This window comes from Leucoraja erinacea, chromosome 15 (genome assembly GCF_028641065.1).
Source record: "Leucoraja erinacea ecotype New England chromosome 15, Leri_hhj_1, whole genome shotgun sequence".
NCBI lineage: Eukaryota > Metazoa > Chordata > Chondrichthyes > Rajiformes > Rajidae > Leucoraja > Leucoraja erinaceus.
This window is the reverse complement of record NC_073391.1, coordinates 11,005,950-11,025,021: the sequence shown is the minus strand read 5'-3', so window position 1 is coordinate 11,025,021 and position 19,072 is coordinate 11,005,950. Positions and strand designations below refer to the sequence as shown.

Genomic DNA, 19,072 nt, shown 5'->3' with positions numbered 1-19,072 from the left:
CTTAGTGACATTGATTTGGTATGCCAGATGTAGGCTTGATCTTTCCTTTACCACAAAAAAATTGTTAAGCCCATGATGCGAGTTCACCCAAGAGCTCTCCTGAGTTTAAAAAAAGTCAAACTCGTGGGACTTCAGCACGAGTAGTTTTTTACTCTTGGAAATTTTTCACTGTTGAAAAAACTTCACGAGTTTCCCTGTTTCCCGTGTGCCTGCCGGTAGCGTTACGAGCCGCTATGAGACATCCACAAGCACCGACGTACCCGCTACGTCCATTCTACGTACTTACCACAAGTTTGATTTTTTTTTTTTTAACTCTGGAAAGCTCTTGGGTGAACTCGTATCATGGGACAGGCCCCTTAATCATTTCAATGGTCGAGGTCAGATAACTTCATCTGAAGGATAACCTGTTAGGCACTCTATGTATGAATGATTCAGTATCCCCAATCAAAATCAACACCACACTACAGCACTCTTATTTTGTGGAGTAGATTTCAAATATTAAACATGCCAATTTGAAAGTTATCAAGCATCAATAAGATAATTACTTGAAATAAACTTGTGTATCACTTGTTTTTAACCTGTGTGTCAATTTTCTTTCAAGCTGGTGGGTATCACATTTAGTCCAAATTAATATGTAAAACTATCTGTAATTAAGAATTGAGACAAATGTACTGACATAAACTATAGAAGAGTTTCAATATGTCTTCAGCATCCAGGACTCGAATCCCAGAACTTCCTTCCCTAAAATCATTTTCCTCTTTTAAGTCCTTCCTTAAAAACGTCCTCATTTGTATTAGCTTTTGGCTAATTGTTCTCAATGTTGCCTTTTGTGAATGAGGATCAATTGAAGTGCTAAATGCATGTTTGATATATTAAAGACTAAATTCAATTAGAAGCTGCTGTTGTTGAAATGAATTAAACAGCTAAAATAAATGTGGATTGGGTACATTCCCATTTGTTCACTGTACATGGTTTTATAGATCCAAATTGTTTCATTAAACCTTCTGAAAAATATTCATTTAATATTTTCCCAATTTTTGGTAGATGGTGCCAATGCCAAAACCATGAAATTTCTCAAAAAATGCATTTGGGTTGTAGTTCCAATTAGCTGCAGGTTTCCTGGAGGCTATGATTTGTGTGATGAACATCTTAACATTTCTGTATAATTTTTCTGAAAACTCCCGAGAGCTAGCTGGCATCTTCACTAAGAGCCAGTGAGATATCTGAGAGAAACTGAGCAAAATGCTTAATGAAATTCAAGTCTTGCAATTTCCTTGACATTGCTGCCTGGAGAACGATCTTACACTCATTATTGAAGTTTAAGTCCAAAAATAGGAGACCATTACGTGTCATATAAAACCAAGGCTGAGATAGAGTCTACTCAATAGATTTTGTGGTATTAGAAATTAACTTGCAAATGAACCTAGACTTGTCAGGAAAATAACTGGAAAAATAACATTATTCATAAAGAATGAATTAATTGCTGTCTCAGAATATTAATAGAGATATTTTTAAACATGTTTGTTCTAGGAATTGAGCTTTGGAGTAAGCTTATTATGGATACTAGAGGAAATAGAGGCAGTCAAAAAAAAAAAAAGATGTTTGGTCTGTGGGGTCACACCCCCTATGTCTCAACTGACTGTATCCAGTTATCACAAGGTTGCTTTGGCTTGTATCTGATAGTCGTATTGATCTGACAGAAACTATACTCATTATACCTTGTATTAGGATATCTACTTTGAATTCTCTGTAGCCTACAGTCATTTATATTTGTCAGGAATCCGTGCCAACAGAGAGCAAGTGGGAATTCAGCTGAAAGCAGTTGAAATGACAGTATCACATTTTGAGTTTTATGCAATCTTCAGCCTCAAACAATCAAATCAAATTTACATAAAGTAATTGGTAACATTTGCAGAAAGAAATATTTAAGTAAATTGCTCTAATCTAATTTTTATACAAAATATGCATATATATTATCAAAGTCATGATGAAGTGGACTTTTCCTGCATTGCCCACATTTGGATTTACTGTATTATTGAACATCACGGAAATGTCACTCCTTATATTTGGGTTACCTCCTGCAGCTGTGAAATGCGGAGAAGCCCCAGAGGTTAATTTCTGTTTTATCTGGCTGTGCCAATTCAAACCTTCATCAGCAGAAACAATTATCCGCTGCCCTAACTTGCTTAGTATTCAGTGAATATCACATAGCCTTAAACCTTTCTTATCACTACCCAAATATTTCAAATATGAAGGTTAGTTACACTGTGGCCAACTACATTCATATTTAAATTTTTCATGAAACTTTTGAATTAAGTCAGCATTTCATGAAACTTTTGAATTAAGTGCGCATTAATGTTTAAAGGCTCAGAAGGTGGCACCTTTATGTAAATAAGGTAAGAGATTTTGCAAATAGGTATGCTGCTACCACAAGAGGACATGCGTGTATTGGGGGCATCAGGAGAGTTGCTTTTTACTAATCTTGGAGGAACCATTGCTTCGATTGAATTGTTTGAGGAAATTAGGGAAAATAATCAGAGGAACATTATTACTATCCTGAAGAACATTTAATACATTTAACTTCATTCATGACAAGTGAACAACATTTAATTAACTAAACATTTCAAATTGTCCTCCTCAATTATAATCAGGCATTTTTAGAAAATATATGATTTCTAGCTTGAAACTGGAGATGCTTTGATGATTGTCCGTGTTCATCATGCTGTGATAACTGTTCCCTTTTAAGTAATCTGCACACAATATAATCTCGCAGCTATTGTGGAGAAGAAGGTGATCAAAGCAATAACATTAAAACGTTTGTAAATGTTTCGACGCGACGTTGCAGCGATTCAGTTATGGTTTACATTTTCTCCGAGCGCTGGACTCATGGCAAAGTCAATAAGTCACGATAGCCCCGGTGAAAGGCAGCTTGCCCGAGTGCACCTGTTTGCCGGAATCGGTTCGTCAATAAAAGCCCTGACCTCCTTTCCTCTCTCATCATCGCCATGGGGTAGAGTGGATGGAGTGACATTCGCCAAATTGCCGCCAAGCTGCCCCCGAGCACGGCCAGATATCAAAAGGCAGGATTATTCTGTGGCAAACGGCACTTGAGGCAGGGCTGGTAGCAATGACGGCCGGCGTGGTGAGCACCAAGTGAGGGGAGGGGAGAGGAGGGGAGGGGGGTAAGACAGTCCCCGGGAGTGGGCTGCCAGGCGGCTGGGCTGGGCTCGCTGACTGCCGAGCACTCAGCATTGCGAGCGGAAAGCCTTTATTCGTGGTTCCCTCTCGCACTTGCCAGCCTGCGAGCGTCCTCCCTCTCTTTTTTTATTCTGTCATTCCAACCCTGAATTCCTCAAACTCGCATCTGCCATTAACCGTGTGTTTCCCGCTGGTCCGAGTGGAGTCGCCTGAGCAGCGGAGGAGCGGAGAGGAGGCGAGGGGTGGAGAGGAGAGGAGAGGAGAGGAGAGGAGAGGGGGCGTCCGACACGATTCTCCCGGAGACGCCGCTTTGTCAGGTGTGAAGGCAACGAGAAGAAGCCGACAGCCCGGCAACAAAAAAATAATAACAACAGCGGCCGGAGCCGAGAAGCCGGAGAGAAGGTGAGAAGTCACTCGCGTATTTTGTTATCCTCTCGCTGAGACGTTTTCTTGCCTTAGTGCTGCTGACTTTTCTTTCCCCGCCTTGGCAGAGAGCGGACACACACACACACACACACACACACACACATATTTAGAGTTACCAGCTAATTTCCCCACACAGTCAGATGCTGTGCTCCTGGGCGTTTATTGAAGGGAGCGCAGCTCTGCCGCTTAATTCAAGTGGGGAAACTTATTTTTCGCCCGCGTACGGTGCGGGTGTGAGCGGATGGGTTTCATTTGCGCCGATTGCCTGCCCTAACCATCTGACTGGGGCTGAGGAGCGGTGGTGTTCCCGAGATGATGATGAATATTCAACACAGGATCCCCGCCGCAGAGTTCACAGTTACTGAGCTGCCGTGGGGTGCGACCTGTACCGCAGGCAGACACCCAACCCAACCCAACCCAACCCTCGGATGAAAAAATTAAATCAGCGCCTGAGGTCTCCTTCTGTTGGGCAGCAACCCGGGAGCTCTGTCCGCTACAGTCGCCTCCAGCAGGATAGGACGCTGTCAGTTTGATCTGCCAACCGACCCAGCGTGCAGGTTATTCTGTTTCTTCAGGCTGCGAAGAGTGGGCACAATTGCGAAAGAGCAAAATATATGAAATGCACCGACCCCGGCATCCAAAGTTGGTGCACTAGACCGACCCGTCTCATTTATTCTAAATATTTGTATTGTGTTTTGAAACGGATCGAGTAATTTGTCCTATCTGCAGTTGGCTTTATACTGAGTATTGCTACACTTTGATATCAAAATGTCTAAGTCCGGCCCAGCAGCTTGGGGGAATCCTCATTAATAGTCATATCTAACCACCCACTGAATGCAATATTTCGATACGTTTTTTTGTTTACGATTTTTAGTTTTGCACGAGTGGTGTGTTTACGAGTGGAGCATTCTATATCCTTTCTAAACATTGGATTATTTGCGTTCAGACAACTTTGTGCTTTATTTTATTAGACCAGACCTCGTTTATATTTATTTACAGAACTGAGATATTTTAACGTTAAAATATATTTTGCATGGCATTTTAGAACTATAATGAGATTATATTATTGAAGAATACCTGAGGGTATTTTAGGGACATGATAACATTAATGTGATACAAAGCATTTTTGAAATAACACTGATGTTTCTTGAGTTATGGAATTCACCATAATCCTGTCGGTCTGAATGCTTTGTGAAAACTGCAATTGTGTGATTTTGCAGTTTTTAAATTACATAATTAATTGGTTTTGCTTTAAAGAAAAGTGAAACTTTCAGATTCAGGGTGATTTTCCTGTGTCTTTTTAAAAATCTTCACCATGTTTGCCTTATCACCTTTTCTAACCAGGCTCTGGCCCATTGGCCTCATTATTGAAGGTGTGCAACCCATGCTGTCAGCACAAAGCATTATGGATGCTGTGGTTCCCTGTCTCATTATAAAAAATAATGTCAATAGAAATGTTCCTGTTAAAATATTTAAAATTGCAGCAAAAATTCCTCCAGCCTGAAATCACTTAATTTTTTTATAAAATACATTATTTTGTGATTTGAAACCATCAATTTTATAAACTGTTCAGCAGTACAATGTCAAATAACATTGTTATGTAAACATGTTGCATGCTCCCACTGGATGGAGGGATTGTGTGGATGGGATTTGTTTTCATTGAATGTTCAAACAGTTCTCACTGTGAATACCAGGTGTTGATTTACATTAACCTCATTTGTATCTGGTAATAATTTATTTTAATGCTAAACAATTAGAAATCATATTGAATTAGTTAACTTTTTACTTAATATTTAGAAACACAATTGAACGTACACAAGAATAACATAAAGCAGGAGCAGATAATATACATTTTTTTGTTTTTCTTTTTAGATGAGCAACTTCTAGGCCAGGACAGAAATTCTTGGATTGTCTCATCATGTTGTACAGCTTCTCTACTCCTTTTTTTTATACACTGCTCCTCAATTGATAATGTTTGTGAAGGGTAACACTTTGGGACTGTGGGATGTAAGGTGTAGGATGTTTCCTGTGCCACTTTCGAAAGGGCAACAACATCACATCTGGCCGATGACTGAAGAGCCCCCTGCTTGGATTTTGACTGCGCCGGCTGCACCTGGTCTTTTTAGAATCATTGGCCCTCCACATCTTCATCCTTTGACTTCTCCACGTGCCCCTCCTGAATTTCTACAAGCTCCATCAGCATGGCAGATTCCATATGATTCTTTCATTCCTTTGATGATGCTGCCTTCTCCACCAGAACCAGCAGTTGTTCAGCTTCCACTTTCAACTATGCAGGTAGGAAAAGTAGTAAAACATTAAATCTCAACAAAACCCATGAACTAATTGTAATTGCCTATGAGGAAGGAAGTTCAAATGTTTAGAGATTGCACAAAATTGCAAGGTGATGTATGTACCTAAAAGTTGAATATGCTATTAAGTAATACTTACAATCAAGTGAACATTTACAGATGAAAATGCTGGAGAAACTCAGCGGGTGAGGCAGCATCTATAGAGTGAAGGAAATAGGCAACGTTTCGTGTTGAAACCCAGGGTTTCGACCCGAAACGTTGCCTATTTCCTTCGCTCCATAGATGCTGCCTCACCCGCTGAGTTTCTCCAGCATTTTTGTCTACCTTCAATTTTCCAGCATTTGCAGTTACTTTGTAAACATTTACAGATGACATTGTTTGTAATATTATTATTGTTGTTGATATAAATGATACAAATATGAATCGATTTCATTTCATTGACAGTTGCTCTAAACTGAATTGTCAATAGTTGTTAAAATCTTTATAGTTCTTCTCATGAAACAAAATTTCCCAGGATGATGAGTTATGATTGGCATATGAAAAGAATAAAGGAAACATAGGGAAGAAGGAAATGCATGATGAAAGAGAAGGACATTGGAAAGTTGTGAAGGACAGAAAAAGATGTGTCAAGTTGGAGGTGGTGAAACTATGGTTGGGAACAGCATTGCTGAAGCAGATGTTATTGATACAGAGTAAGAATGAGCAATAGACTCTTTGTTAGATGTATGAAGTTGTTGCATGCAAGAATATGTGATTTAGTCTTCATTACATAGTTAACAGGAGGTGAGGCTTTGGGCAGAAGTTGTTGGTGAAGATTAACATTTTAAAGCCAAATATATTTTTGTGACTTTGATCATCCTGACAGTTAGGCTTTGATACGATTGAACATGTGAAATAAAGTGTGTTCAATGATGTTCAAGAAGTGTAACTAAGACATTTTAATGATGGGTCTGTGAATGCTTAGTAGAGCCTGGTGCAAGGAGATGTCCAGGACAAGTTTTTTACACGGAGGGTGGTGAGTTCCTGGAATGCACTGCCAGGGTTGGTGCGGGAGGTAGATACAATAGTGGTATTTACGAGACTTTGGATGGGTATATGGATATGCAGGGATGTAAGCAGATGTTTAGCATAGACCTGTTCTTGGCTGGTGGGCCAGTTCTGCTGCAGTACTGGTCTTTGTTCCACATTCATTCTGGGCTTAACTTAACCCTGCAGATATGTTGTTGAGTGACGGAAATGCAAAGATGAATGCAAGATATAAAAGATTAATACAAAGCATGGAACGGTTAACAAATACAGTATATTTTGGGAAAAACTTGATTTTAACATGCTACAAAATAAATTATGAGCATCATACTACAATTTAAATTTTGATATTCTTTAACTAACAGATAAAGCTTGTGAATTGGTTTAATATGAGGCATTAACCTTTGAGAACAAATTTCTTCTTGACATGATTGGAAGCTATATATCATAAAGCTGTTTCAAGATATCATTGTCAAATGTTTTTTATTCTTTCATAGATTGTATTTTTATATTTATTGAACATTTTGTATGTTTCTGAATGTGACCATACAAAAGGTTTGACAGTAATGGAAGTTGGCTTAGCCTGGGCATATGGCTTAGCCAACTGTTAAATAATTATTCAGGATTTTTATGAATGGAGCTTGGTTTTTCATGCCCACATGATGACATTACATTGCACAACCATTTGAATTAGGATGGCTCTAGGCAGCAAGTAATCAATGAAAGCAGGAGAGATAACTGTGTAGTTGTTATGCTGATCATTGGCCACTATGAACCGCTCGCTGTTGGTGGCAAATGTCGGCCAATTATCAGAACAAACAATTGTTTAGATTTATAGCTCATAGTGGTATGTGTGTTTATGTGTACTATATTGATGAATAACAAATCAACATGCTTGTTTTTATAATGACTTTGTATGTTATATATGTATTGTAATATTATTACAGATTTGAATTTATAGACTGCTTCAACTTATCACGGCTTATCACAGACCTTTAGTTTTGAAAGAAGATTAATAGTGAACCATGAATTCATTATTACCCTATGAAATTGTTAACCTTGTGACACTGGAACCTTTTACTGCACATATTTTGTGTCACGGTATTAGAAATAGACAGAGTTACAATATTTCCAACAACGACATAATAAAACCGCACTTTAAAAAGTTACAGCATGAAACAGGCCCAGGTTGCAGGGAGACCTGGACAGGTTGAATGAGTGGGCAGATGCGTGGCAGATGCAGTATAATATAGATACGTAAATGTGAGGTTATCCACTTTGGCGGCAAAATCAAGGGGGCAGATTATTATCTCAATGGGGTTAGGTTAGGCAAGGGGGAGGTGCAGCGATACATGGGCATCCTTGTACACCAGTCACTGAAAGTTGTCGTGCAGGTACAGCAGGCAGTGAAGAAATCTAATGGAATGTTGGCCTTCATAACAAGAGGATTCAGTATAGGAGTAAAGAGGTTCTTCTGCAGTTGTATAGGACACTGGTGAGACCACATCTGGAGTATTGTGTCAAGTTTTGGTCTCCTAATTTGAGGAAGGACATCCTTGTGATTGAGGCAGTGCAGCGTAGGTTCACGAGATTAATCCCTGGGATGGCGGGAATGTCGTATGAGGGAAGATTGAAAAGATTAGGCTTGTAATCACTGGACTTTAGAAGGATGAGGGGGATCTTATAGAAACGTATGAAATTATTACAGGTCTGGACAAGCTAGATGCAGGAAAAATGTTCCCAATGTTGGGCGAGTCCAGAACCAGGGGCCACAGTCTTAGAATAAAGGGGAGGCCATTTAAGACTGAGGTGAGAACAAACTTTTTCACCCAGAGAGTTGTGAATTTGTGGAATTCCCCGGCCACAGAGGGCAGTGGAGGCCAAATCACTGGATGGATTTAAGAGAGAGTTAAATAGAGCTCTAGGGACTAGTGGGAATGAAGTAATATGGGGAGAAGGCAAGCACGGGTTATTGATTGGGGACGATCAGCCATGATCGCAATGAATGGCGGTGATGGCTCGAAGGGCCAAATGGCCTCCTCCTGCACCTATTTTCTATGTTTCTATGTTTCTCACTCATTTGCACTTGTTCTACATTATCCCACTTTCTCATCCATTCCCTAAACAATAGGCACAATTTTTGCAGAGGCCAATCTATCTACCTATACATAACTAAAACTCGAATCCGTTTTGCGTTGTTTTACATTTGCAGAAAAACGGTACACGACAGTGCTATGATTTTTCGCCACCTTACTCACCATTCTCCATGCGCAGATTGGTCTCCTCTCCTGTCGTTCGCCGGGACGGCAATGCCCCTTCCAGCACCCACTCTCAATCACCGGAGAATAAAGCTGAAGGTGCAGTTAGCAGGTTGTGAAGAGCATGTGGGGCTGCGTCTGCAACCGGAGGCGACCACCACAACAAGCCGGGAGCTACTGAGTGAGGCCAAGAGCCAGGAGCTGCTGAGTGAGTCCCTGAGTGAGGCCAGAGCCAGGGCCGGGAGCCACTGAGTTAGGCTGTACGCCCCATGGCCCACACAATTCTTCCCACACACCCCCTCCCTTTCCCACAAACACCCCTCCCCCCCTCTCACACACCCCCTCCCCTCCCCCCCCCACACATCCCCACTGCCCACACTCACCTCCCACCACAATCCCCCCTCACCTCCACCCACACACACCCTCCCCCCCACACCATCATTCCCTCTCTACCCCCCCACACCACACCCCCCCCGCCACGCCCCCCATGCCCTCCCACACACCCCCCCCCCCTTTCACACACACACCCCCCTTCCTTTCCCCCACATACCTTCCAACCCCACACTCCCAGCCACAAACCCCCCCCCCCCCCCCCCACCACCTTCGCCCACACACACCCCCCCCCCTCCCCCATACAATCCCCTCGCCCACACACCCCCGGCCACCCCACCCCCTCCCACACCCCCCCGGCCACACACCCCCTCCCACAAAACCCTCCCACACACACACACCCCCCCCCCTTAACCTCTCCCCCCACACATCCCCTCCCCCCCCCCCACACAACCCCCCACCCACTCCTCCCTTCCACCCCATACACCCCTCGCCAACCAACACACCCCCCCCTCCCCCCATGCCCTCCCACATACACCCCTCCCCCCTTTCACACACACCCCCTTCCTTTCCCCCACATACCTTCCAACCCCACACACATACACCCCCCTGCCCTCACACACCCCCTCCCCCACACCACCCCTGCCCACACCCCCTCCCCCCACACATTCATCCTACCCACACAGATTCAGATTCAATTTTAATTGTCATTGTCAGTGTACAGTACAGAGACAACGAAATGCATTAGAGACAACAAAATGATCACAAACCCTGATCTTGGGCTCTTCCGGTTTGCGTGGTTTTTCTATTTGCGCAAAAACGGTACACAATAGCGCTACGATTCTTTGCCACCTTTCTCTTGTGCTCAAGTGCAACTTGTTTTGTTATGTTCGATGGTATAGTTTAAAACCTATTAAGGTTTTAAAAATCTTTAAAACGGTGCATGCGCAGTTCGGGAAGGTTTCCCGTGCGGGTCTTTATTGGCGTCATAAAGGGCATTCGATGGATCATTAGCCATGCCTGCGCAGTTGGGGTCTTTCCAAAGTTAATTCAGAAGATCGCCATCTTTTTCCCCCGCCTCATCTCGTCTCCACGGGTAAGTTTTGTTCTATTTTAATTTCCCCGCCTGCAGCCGTCCCCGTTCCCGGTTACAGGATGCTGCCCTCACACACACCCCCCCCCCCCCCTCCGGTCAGCTGCGCCTGCGTAGTCGGGGGCTATGCGTGAGTGGTGCAATATTGCATTGGGGGACCAGGCCGGCCGTGTGACAATGGAACCCAACGGGTCCCATTTATTCTAGTTAATCTATAAATCCACAGGTTATTGGGATGTGGGGGGAAACCCATGCAGTCACAGCGAGAACGTGCAAACTCCACACAGCACCTCACATCAAACCTTGGTCTCGAGCGTTGTGAGGCCGCAGCTCTGCCATCTGTGCCACTACATAACTTAATTCTTGAAGCTGTAGTCGAGTATTACATTTTCAGTCAAATGTTTATTCTGGTATTTTGGTGTTTCCATAACCCCAGGAGTAACAAGCAGTGAAGAATAAGATGGGGTGTGACATGTAGTGAAAGTGGTTGAATTTATGCATTGCATCATTCATAATGCTTTACTGCTTGTCATACTGCAATCTATTTTCTGAAGTATCGAGACCTAAATCACAGCATGGTAGTCTCCGCAACAGTGGTAAAGGTGGATGTGTACAAGAACCTAATGCACCCGCCTTATTTTTAAAAAAAGACAATGATGCTGGTCCCCAATGTTATACTGATGCAAGTGAGAAATGTACAAAGTACTATCTCTGAACATTGATATGACTCCACCATATATACTTTCAATGATCATGTATCTAAGTTACAACTACAAAGTTAGCTGAGTGAGTACTAAAAGCGCATATGGCAGCACTATATCAATGTTCATGTTCAGGAATCGTACACCAGAGATCATTTGGGTTTTTCAAAAATCAACAGAATCAAGGGATACGAGAGTTAGTGTAATGCAAGACCAAGTGGGACCCATTGGGTCCCATTATCACACGGGAGGCCTGGTCCCCCAACGCAATATTCCACCACTCATGCATAGCCCCCAAATGCACAGGCGCGGCCCATGCTCTGGCCTCACCTAATGCCTCCCGGCTCCGGCCTCACTCAGCAGCTCCCGGTCCCGGCTCCAGCCTCACTCAGAAGCTCCAGGCCCCGACCTCAGTCAGTGGCTCCAAGCCTCAGCCTGCTCCCAGCTCCCGGTTCCCTGCTCCCGGCCTCACTCACCAGCTCTCGGCCCCGGCTCTGGCCTCACTCAGGCGCTTCCGGCCCAAGCTCCAGCTGCACTCAACTGTCCCGGCCTCACTCAATGGCTCCCGGCCTCACTCAGCGGCTCTCGGCCTCACTCAGCGGCTCCATGCTCGTCGTGGTGGTCACTTCCACCAGCAGACGCAGCCCCACCCGCTCTCCACTCTGCTCACTCCACTCCCTTACCTTTATCTCCTCGCCGCTGGTGATTGACAGTGAGTGCCGGAAGGAGCATTGCCATCCCCGCGAATGAAAGGAGTGAAGGCCAATCTGCTGACAGAGAAGAGGAGACCAATCTGTGCATGTGCAGTTTTAACGAATTTAAACCATAATAACGTTTGTAATATTCCACCGATTGGAACAAAACGTATTGCACTTGCAGCACAGGAGAATGGCGAGTAAGGTGGCGAAAAATCGTAGCGCTATTGTGTACCGTTTTTACGCAAATGTAAGAACAATGCACACCGGAAGAGCACAAGATGAAAGTTTTAGTTATGTACTGGACTAAGTGGGATCCGTTGGGTCCCAGTCACATGGGAGGCCTGGTCCCCAATGCAACCCGTTCCCCAATACAATATTCCACCACTCATCCGTTCCCCCAATGCAACTCGTTCCCTCAATGCAATATTCCACCACTCACTCATAGCCCCTAACTGCCCCCTAACCATCCCCGTCCCCAGCTGCAGGATGTGGCCTACCACTGTTGTAGCCTACCCCTGCCTATCGCTGTCATGGCCTACCACTGGCGCTCCACACTGGCTTCAGGCGGGGGCCGGTGGGGGTGAGCGTCCTGCAGCGGGAGAGGGGGATGGCTTCAGGCTGGGGATGGTGGGGTGTGGGGGCTTTCTGGAGGGCTAGTACGTGTGTTGTAGCCGGAAGGGACTGGTTTCCAGAGGGCTAGTACAGACATTATGGGCTGAATGGACTATTCTTCGGCTAATAGGACTTTGTATACCGAAAGGACTTTTATTGGGACAGTACGGGTGTTTTGGGCCAAATGGACCAGCTGTGGGCGGCTTGTGGTGGGGAGCGTCCTGCAGCCAGGGGAGGGGGACGGCTTCAGGCGGCTCCTGTCGGGGGCCAGTGGGGAGGGGGCACTGCCGTGGCCTGCTGCTGCCATGGCGCACCGCTGCCTACCCCTGCCGTGGCCTGCTGCTGCTGCTGCTGCTGCTGCTGCTGCCGTGTTCTATCGCTGTCATGTTGTATCACTGTATCGCTGTTGTGGGATGTCGGGGGCCGGTAGGGGAGGGGGGAGAAACTTGCAGCCAGGGCAGGGGGACAGCTTCCGGTGGGGGCTGTCAGGTGCCGGTGGGGTGTGGGTGTGCGTCCTGCAGCTTGTGGAATGGGACGTCTTCAGGTGGAAGTTGTCGGGGGCTGGTGGGTGGATGGGGACCATCCTGCTGCTGGGGGAGGGGGAGGGCTTCACGCGGTGGCCGGTGAAGGGGTCTTTCTGGAGGGCTAGTATGGGTGTTGTGGTCCAAAGGGACTGTTTCCAGGGGGCTTGTATGGATATTATGGTCCAAAGGGACGTTTCTTGGGCTAGTACAGGTGTTGTGGGTCAGAGGGACTTGTCTCCAGAGGGCTATTAAGACATTGTGGGCCAAATGGAGTTTAATTGGGTTAGTATGGGTGTTGTGGGCCGAATGGACTGCAGCTGGGGTCGGCTTCTGGCGGGAAGCATCCTGCAGCCAGGGGGAGGGGGACAGCATCAGGTGGAGCCTTTCGGGGGCCAGTTGGGGGGGGGGGGGGGGGGCTACCGCTGCCTACCTCTGCCATGTCAAATCGCTGCTGTGTTGCATCGCTGCCACTGCCTGCTGCTGCATGGCCTATCGCAATCGTGGCCTGCCGTTGCTGCTCCCCACCGGCTTCAGGCAGGGACTGGTGGGGATAGATAGATAGATAGATAGATAGATAGACAGACAGACAGACAGAGACAGACAGACAGACAGCCATCATCTTATTGAATGTTGGAGGAAGGCATAAAGGACTGCACAGCCAACTCCTGCTTCCAATTCCTTGTGTTCCTATAATTATTTTAATACCAGTATAGAGAAGATAATTGGGTCCTTACTCAAAATTGTAATGGATAAACATTTGGAAAACAAAAATATGAACTAAGAATATTCAGCATGAGAACCGCAAAACTAACCTTTCTTAATGAATTATTTTGGAAATGTAACAATGAAGTCAAGCCAAGTCTCGTTTATTGTCAAGAGTATTTATTGTCATATGTTCCAGACAGAAAAATGAAATTCTCACGTGCAGTAGCACAACAGAATATGCAAACATAGTACTCTTAACACATACGTGTGTATGTGTATATATATTCCATATATATAATGTGTATATACACATAAAAACGAACAATAATAGTGCAAGAAGTCTACTATGGCCTGAGCTTATTTGGAGGTTGGAGTGTTTAATAACATAAGCACATGTATGGTACGATACTGATGCAATGAAAAATCTTGCTTGCAGCAGCGTCATGGGCTCATAGACAAATACACAAAAATATTGTACATAAATCACACATAAATTGCACATAACATTTCTAAAAGAAATGACTGCAGAAAAGACAAGTGAAAAGATTAGAATAATGTAATGGGTATAATTATGTTTGGGTAGTCACTAAGCCACATATTAAACAAAAAAGTAAATGTTAAAAAATACTTATTTAAGACTCTTGGTGCAAAAGGGTGCTGAGATTATTATTGTTCAGAAACTGTTAATGTTTAGTTGATGTGTGGTCGGATGCAAGCCTGTGCGATGCCATATGGAGGACAAGCTGTTGCCCATGCAGCACGTTTCACCCTCTCCACATCGCTGATCGATCCAAAGGAACAGCAGGGCCATTACAGTTTGGCACCAGCGCCGATGCAGTAGCTGCCAGAGCGATGTTGTAAGCAACAACAAACTACCTTAGGGGCTCCGACTCCGGATTTCCTTGAGGTTTACTCCAGGAGCTTTTTCCTTGACTGGATATGGCCACAAGGTAATGGAGGTTTTAAATCAGAGTTTTCCCTCTCCTAGATGGACTACCTGCCCATCCGCCCGAGGCTCATGGGGGCAGGAGCGTCTACCTTCCTGTGCAGGTCTATAGCACCTGCCCAGTGCCCAGAAGTTGGTAGTATAGTAGCGATGTTACAAAACTTGCCTTCAGCGGCGCTGCATTTCTGCCACTGGCTGTGTGCGCAACTTTGGCGCCTTTGGGGGGGGGGGGAGATTCAAATCCAGTTTTCTCCTGCCTGTCGGAGGCGGATTTCCTCGGGCTGCTAGCTGCTGAAGAATAATCAATCCGACTTCCGTTCCCGATCTTTTTTTAATCGCGAGACAATTTAATAATTTGATTAAAATATAAAGCGACTTCTAACGCCCTCAACGCCTACAATGTGACGGATCCCAAGAACGGGACAAAACAAAGGGTAAGTCTTTTATTTTACATATAAACTTGGTTTTTGGAATGGCTTTAATCTAATTTTACGATGCAAAAATGTGATTTGAGCCCCATACGAATCAGCAGTGTTTTTCCTGCCGACATGGGATTCAAATTCACCGCAAATGCAACGTTGCAATCGATCGCGTTCCAGAAAAACCCACTCGCAAGATGATTTAAATGCTCTTTTTTTGGGACAATCATGTCATAAGAGCATCTAAATCGTCTATATTTTGTGTTATTGCTACCCATAGTCAATATTTTTATATTAAATATCAGTTTTAGTCCCATGTATTGTGCAAAAAAAAAACATTTTGATTATATTGAGTGGATGTTTCTTGATTAATTTATGGGAATTAAACATTAAATTCCTTCCATCTGGCATGTAAATTCATGACAGTGAGATTTAAAAATTATGTTCTTGGTTTCTTGGTCCTCCAAAATATTCCAAATTGAATTTAAACTGGAGGTGGATATTGTGATTTCTTGTGTGAATGGGATTAGTTTGTTATTTGGATACTTAGGCTATTTAAAAAATATATAATTTTCTTAACAAATGGAATCTACAGGACATTCTTAATGGGAAAGTAGTGGGCAGAAAGGCATGTCATGTGTGGTTTGAAGAGCTAAAATTTGTAGTTTACAATGCCAAAATTGAAAAGTTGAGGATAAACAAGGTGTACAGAGTTGCTTATTGGTTACAATCTGAAGATTATGATGATGCTACTGATTATGATATGCCAATGTACCAGCTCACAACTGATCTTCTCCATAAAGATTTGGTCTATTGCTAGAAATTGTAATTTATTTACCTATCTGACACAGCATATAATACAATAATATTTAAGTTCTGATCATGAGAATATCACATTTTTTTAATTTTCAAGGCAGTCTGGGTGTTTTATTACTATTTCCGGCACAACGATCAGTTTTGTAATTAGCTACAATTAGGTAATTATATACTTTAATTTCAGGTCATCCAAGTAAGATGTTTTATATTTGTTACAGAATGCTTCAATCTATAATAACTGAAAATGTCATTCAGTTCTCTTAAGTTTTTTTAAGAAAGTTATGGGCTTTTGACTGTCTTCGATCACAGCTTTTGTGTGGTCATTGCAAAAGCAATAGGGAACATGATGCTAATATCCAAGTATGAAAATGGCCATAACCTTTTTAATACTGAAGATATGAAAGTGATTTAGGTGTCAAATTAAACTTCTTTTTATGCTTTATCTGATGGGATAAATTGCAGACTTGATTTTTTATATCTCAAAATTTTGTAACGTTGCTAAGTATAGTTCCAAAATTTATGGACAACAACGGCACTGTGGAAGATTGTGTCAACGTTTGTGTATAACTTAGTAGTGTGGATGTGTAATTGTGAAATGATTTGTGAGAATTGATGTATTTTGGTTAGAGGAATAAGATGGCCAATCACTTTTATAGGAAATGAGGGTCTAAATTTGGTAGAGAAGAATTGATAACTAAAAGGGCTGTCCCACTGTACGAGGTAATTCAAGAGCTCTCCCGAGTTTAAAATAAAATCAAACACGTGGTAAGCACGTAGAATGTACGGAGTGGGTACGTCGGAGCTCGGGATGTCACTTAGCGGCTCGTAACGCTCACGGCAGGTACTCGGGAAACACGGTAAGCTCGGGAAGACTCGTGAAAATTTTTCAACATGTTGAAAAATGTACATGAGAGTCCCGACTACCTACAAGTGGCTATTACCATAATTCTCTGAGTTCGAATCAGGGGAAACTTGGGCGAACTCTTGAATTAGCTCGTACACCGGGACAGCCCCATTAGGGTAGCAAATCACAAATCATTAAAGTGAGATTCTAGATTAGGACACTGTAAAAATGAACGAAAAGTTGTTGAATTCACTTCCATTGAATTTGAAGTAGAGATGAAATTATGGAAGGGTTTCATTGAGTAGATTTAATGTTTCAACTTACTGGGCAGTCCATTACCTTGGTTCATAAACATAAGATTATGGATCTGATCAGATATTTGGGTAAAAACACAATAATTTGATTGTAGAATTTATAACATTAAGTAATAAAGGGAAGCTGGAAGAAACAAAATGCAACAGTTGCGCTGCAACAGTTATTTAAAATGGGAACCTTTTTGCAAAAAGAAATAAGCATATGACATGAAACTTAAAATTCAAAGGCAGAAGTTAAACAATCTGATTGGAAATCTGACGTACCAACATTTCAATAATTCATATCTATGTACCTTTTGGGGCAAAATATAATAAAATTCTTACTGTACTGTATTTTAAACTACCTTTTTGGAGATTTCACTAAACCACTATGATTTACAATGAGAAGAAAGAAACAATGTACTCCTGCAGCAGTTTTACAACCATACAAAGCCCTTAACCACTTTGCATCCAGTGGGGTACTTTTGCTGTTTGGTCATGTGTGGAATACTGGAGTCAGGGCTGCACACTGGAATATAGTTGTTCCCTGCAAACAACACTATAATAATAACCAGATAATCTGATTTATAGTAGCAGTGGTACTAATCGTATTAGTAGCAAGATAAATATTTGGCGGGGTCTCGGCGAAAGCTCGTATCCTTTCTTTGAATTAGTTTGAAGGGAATCCTTGTACTCACCTGAGGGAATAAGTGAATTCTTGATTTAACACTTGACCTGAACGTTGTCTCCTCCCATAATGGTGCACTTCCACAGTACTGCAGTTGAGTGTCAGCCTAGAGTTGTGTTCAAATCTTTATAGTATGCTTGGGCATAATATTTCCTCAAAGGCAAAAAATACTCAACTGTTTTTAATATTATAAATTAAGAAATACTTAAAGAGTAAAGCTGCTTAGTAGACTGCAAAATAATTTATTGGCACAAGATCATCTCAGATTATATCAATTTTAGTTATTAATTGAGGTATGTCTGATTAGAAACTTTAGTTTATATTGGAAAAAAAACAACTTTTTATAATCGCCATTAGCAGTGATCGAATAGTATAATTTGGCAATTTTTTATTTAATATAGTTTAGTTTAGTCTGGCACTTGTAATATGTTAGAAGCTTTGCAATATCAATTGTAAAGCATTTGTTACTGACCTTTAAACATGTGCAAAATGCCGTGGAATTCAATTTATTTTCACCCCAAACCTATGCTTTTCAAATTGATCAGTTCACTGTGTGATTTAACCTTTGTTGTCAGTGCCTGAGAAGCAATGAAGTGTGTGGTACTTCAAGTGTCCTTTTGATTTCCAGGATAGCAAAGGAGGGGAAGTTCATTTGCCCTTGAAACCTGGATTAAAATGTTATAATCTTAATCTTTGACTTTCTCAGTACAGTTTATGTCCGTTCTTATGGATTATGGATGTTGGGGATGGTTTATTTAAGTAAACACAGCTTTGTTGCTGAACCACATTTTTGGAGTTCACCTGAATAAATTTTCACAAGCCATGTACAGGACCCAGGTGCCACTAAATTCTGTGAAATAGAATTTGCAGCAAATGGCTAACTACCCACTCCTCCTGCTGTCCTGAATGGCCAAACACTTGGTTATCTTCTGCAGTCCAGCTGTTATTAACTTGCTGTTGCGAAACAGATTCTCAGTGGATGCATGTATTAGTAAAGGGCCTGTCCACTTACGCAATTTTTTCGGTGACTCACAATATAGCAGGTTGCCGAAGATTTTCAACATGTTGAAAATCCAGCAGCGACCAGAAATAGGTACGACTCTTTGAACGATGACTCACCACCAAACAGGCGTCACTCTAGGAGATTAAATATAAGGGGATGGTACAGGGTTAGTATCCAGACCCT

At 42.8% G+C, this 19,072-nt stretch overlaps 1 protein-coding gene across 1 annotated transcript in view; it reads left to right on the top strand.

Annotated features, from left to right (window-relative positions):
* The first annotated feature begins 273 nt into the window (after positions 1-273).
* tcerg1l (transcription elongation regulator 1 like) overlaps positions 274-19,072 on the top strand; it is a 662,686-nt gene continuing 643,887 nt past the window's right edge. The window contains exons 1-2 of the mRNA XM_055646670.1: positions 274-3,600; positions 5,497-5,919. Of these exons, the coding sequence (XP_055502645.1) occupies positions 5,596-5,919 (324 nt within the window). The 5' untranslated portion in view covers positions 274-3,600; positions 5,497-5,595. The remainder of the gene's footprint in view (positions 3,601-5,496; positions 5,920-19,072) is intronic.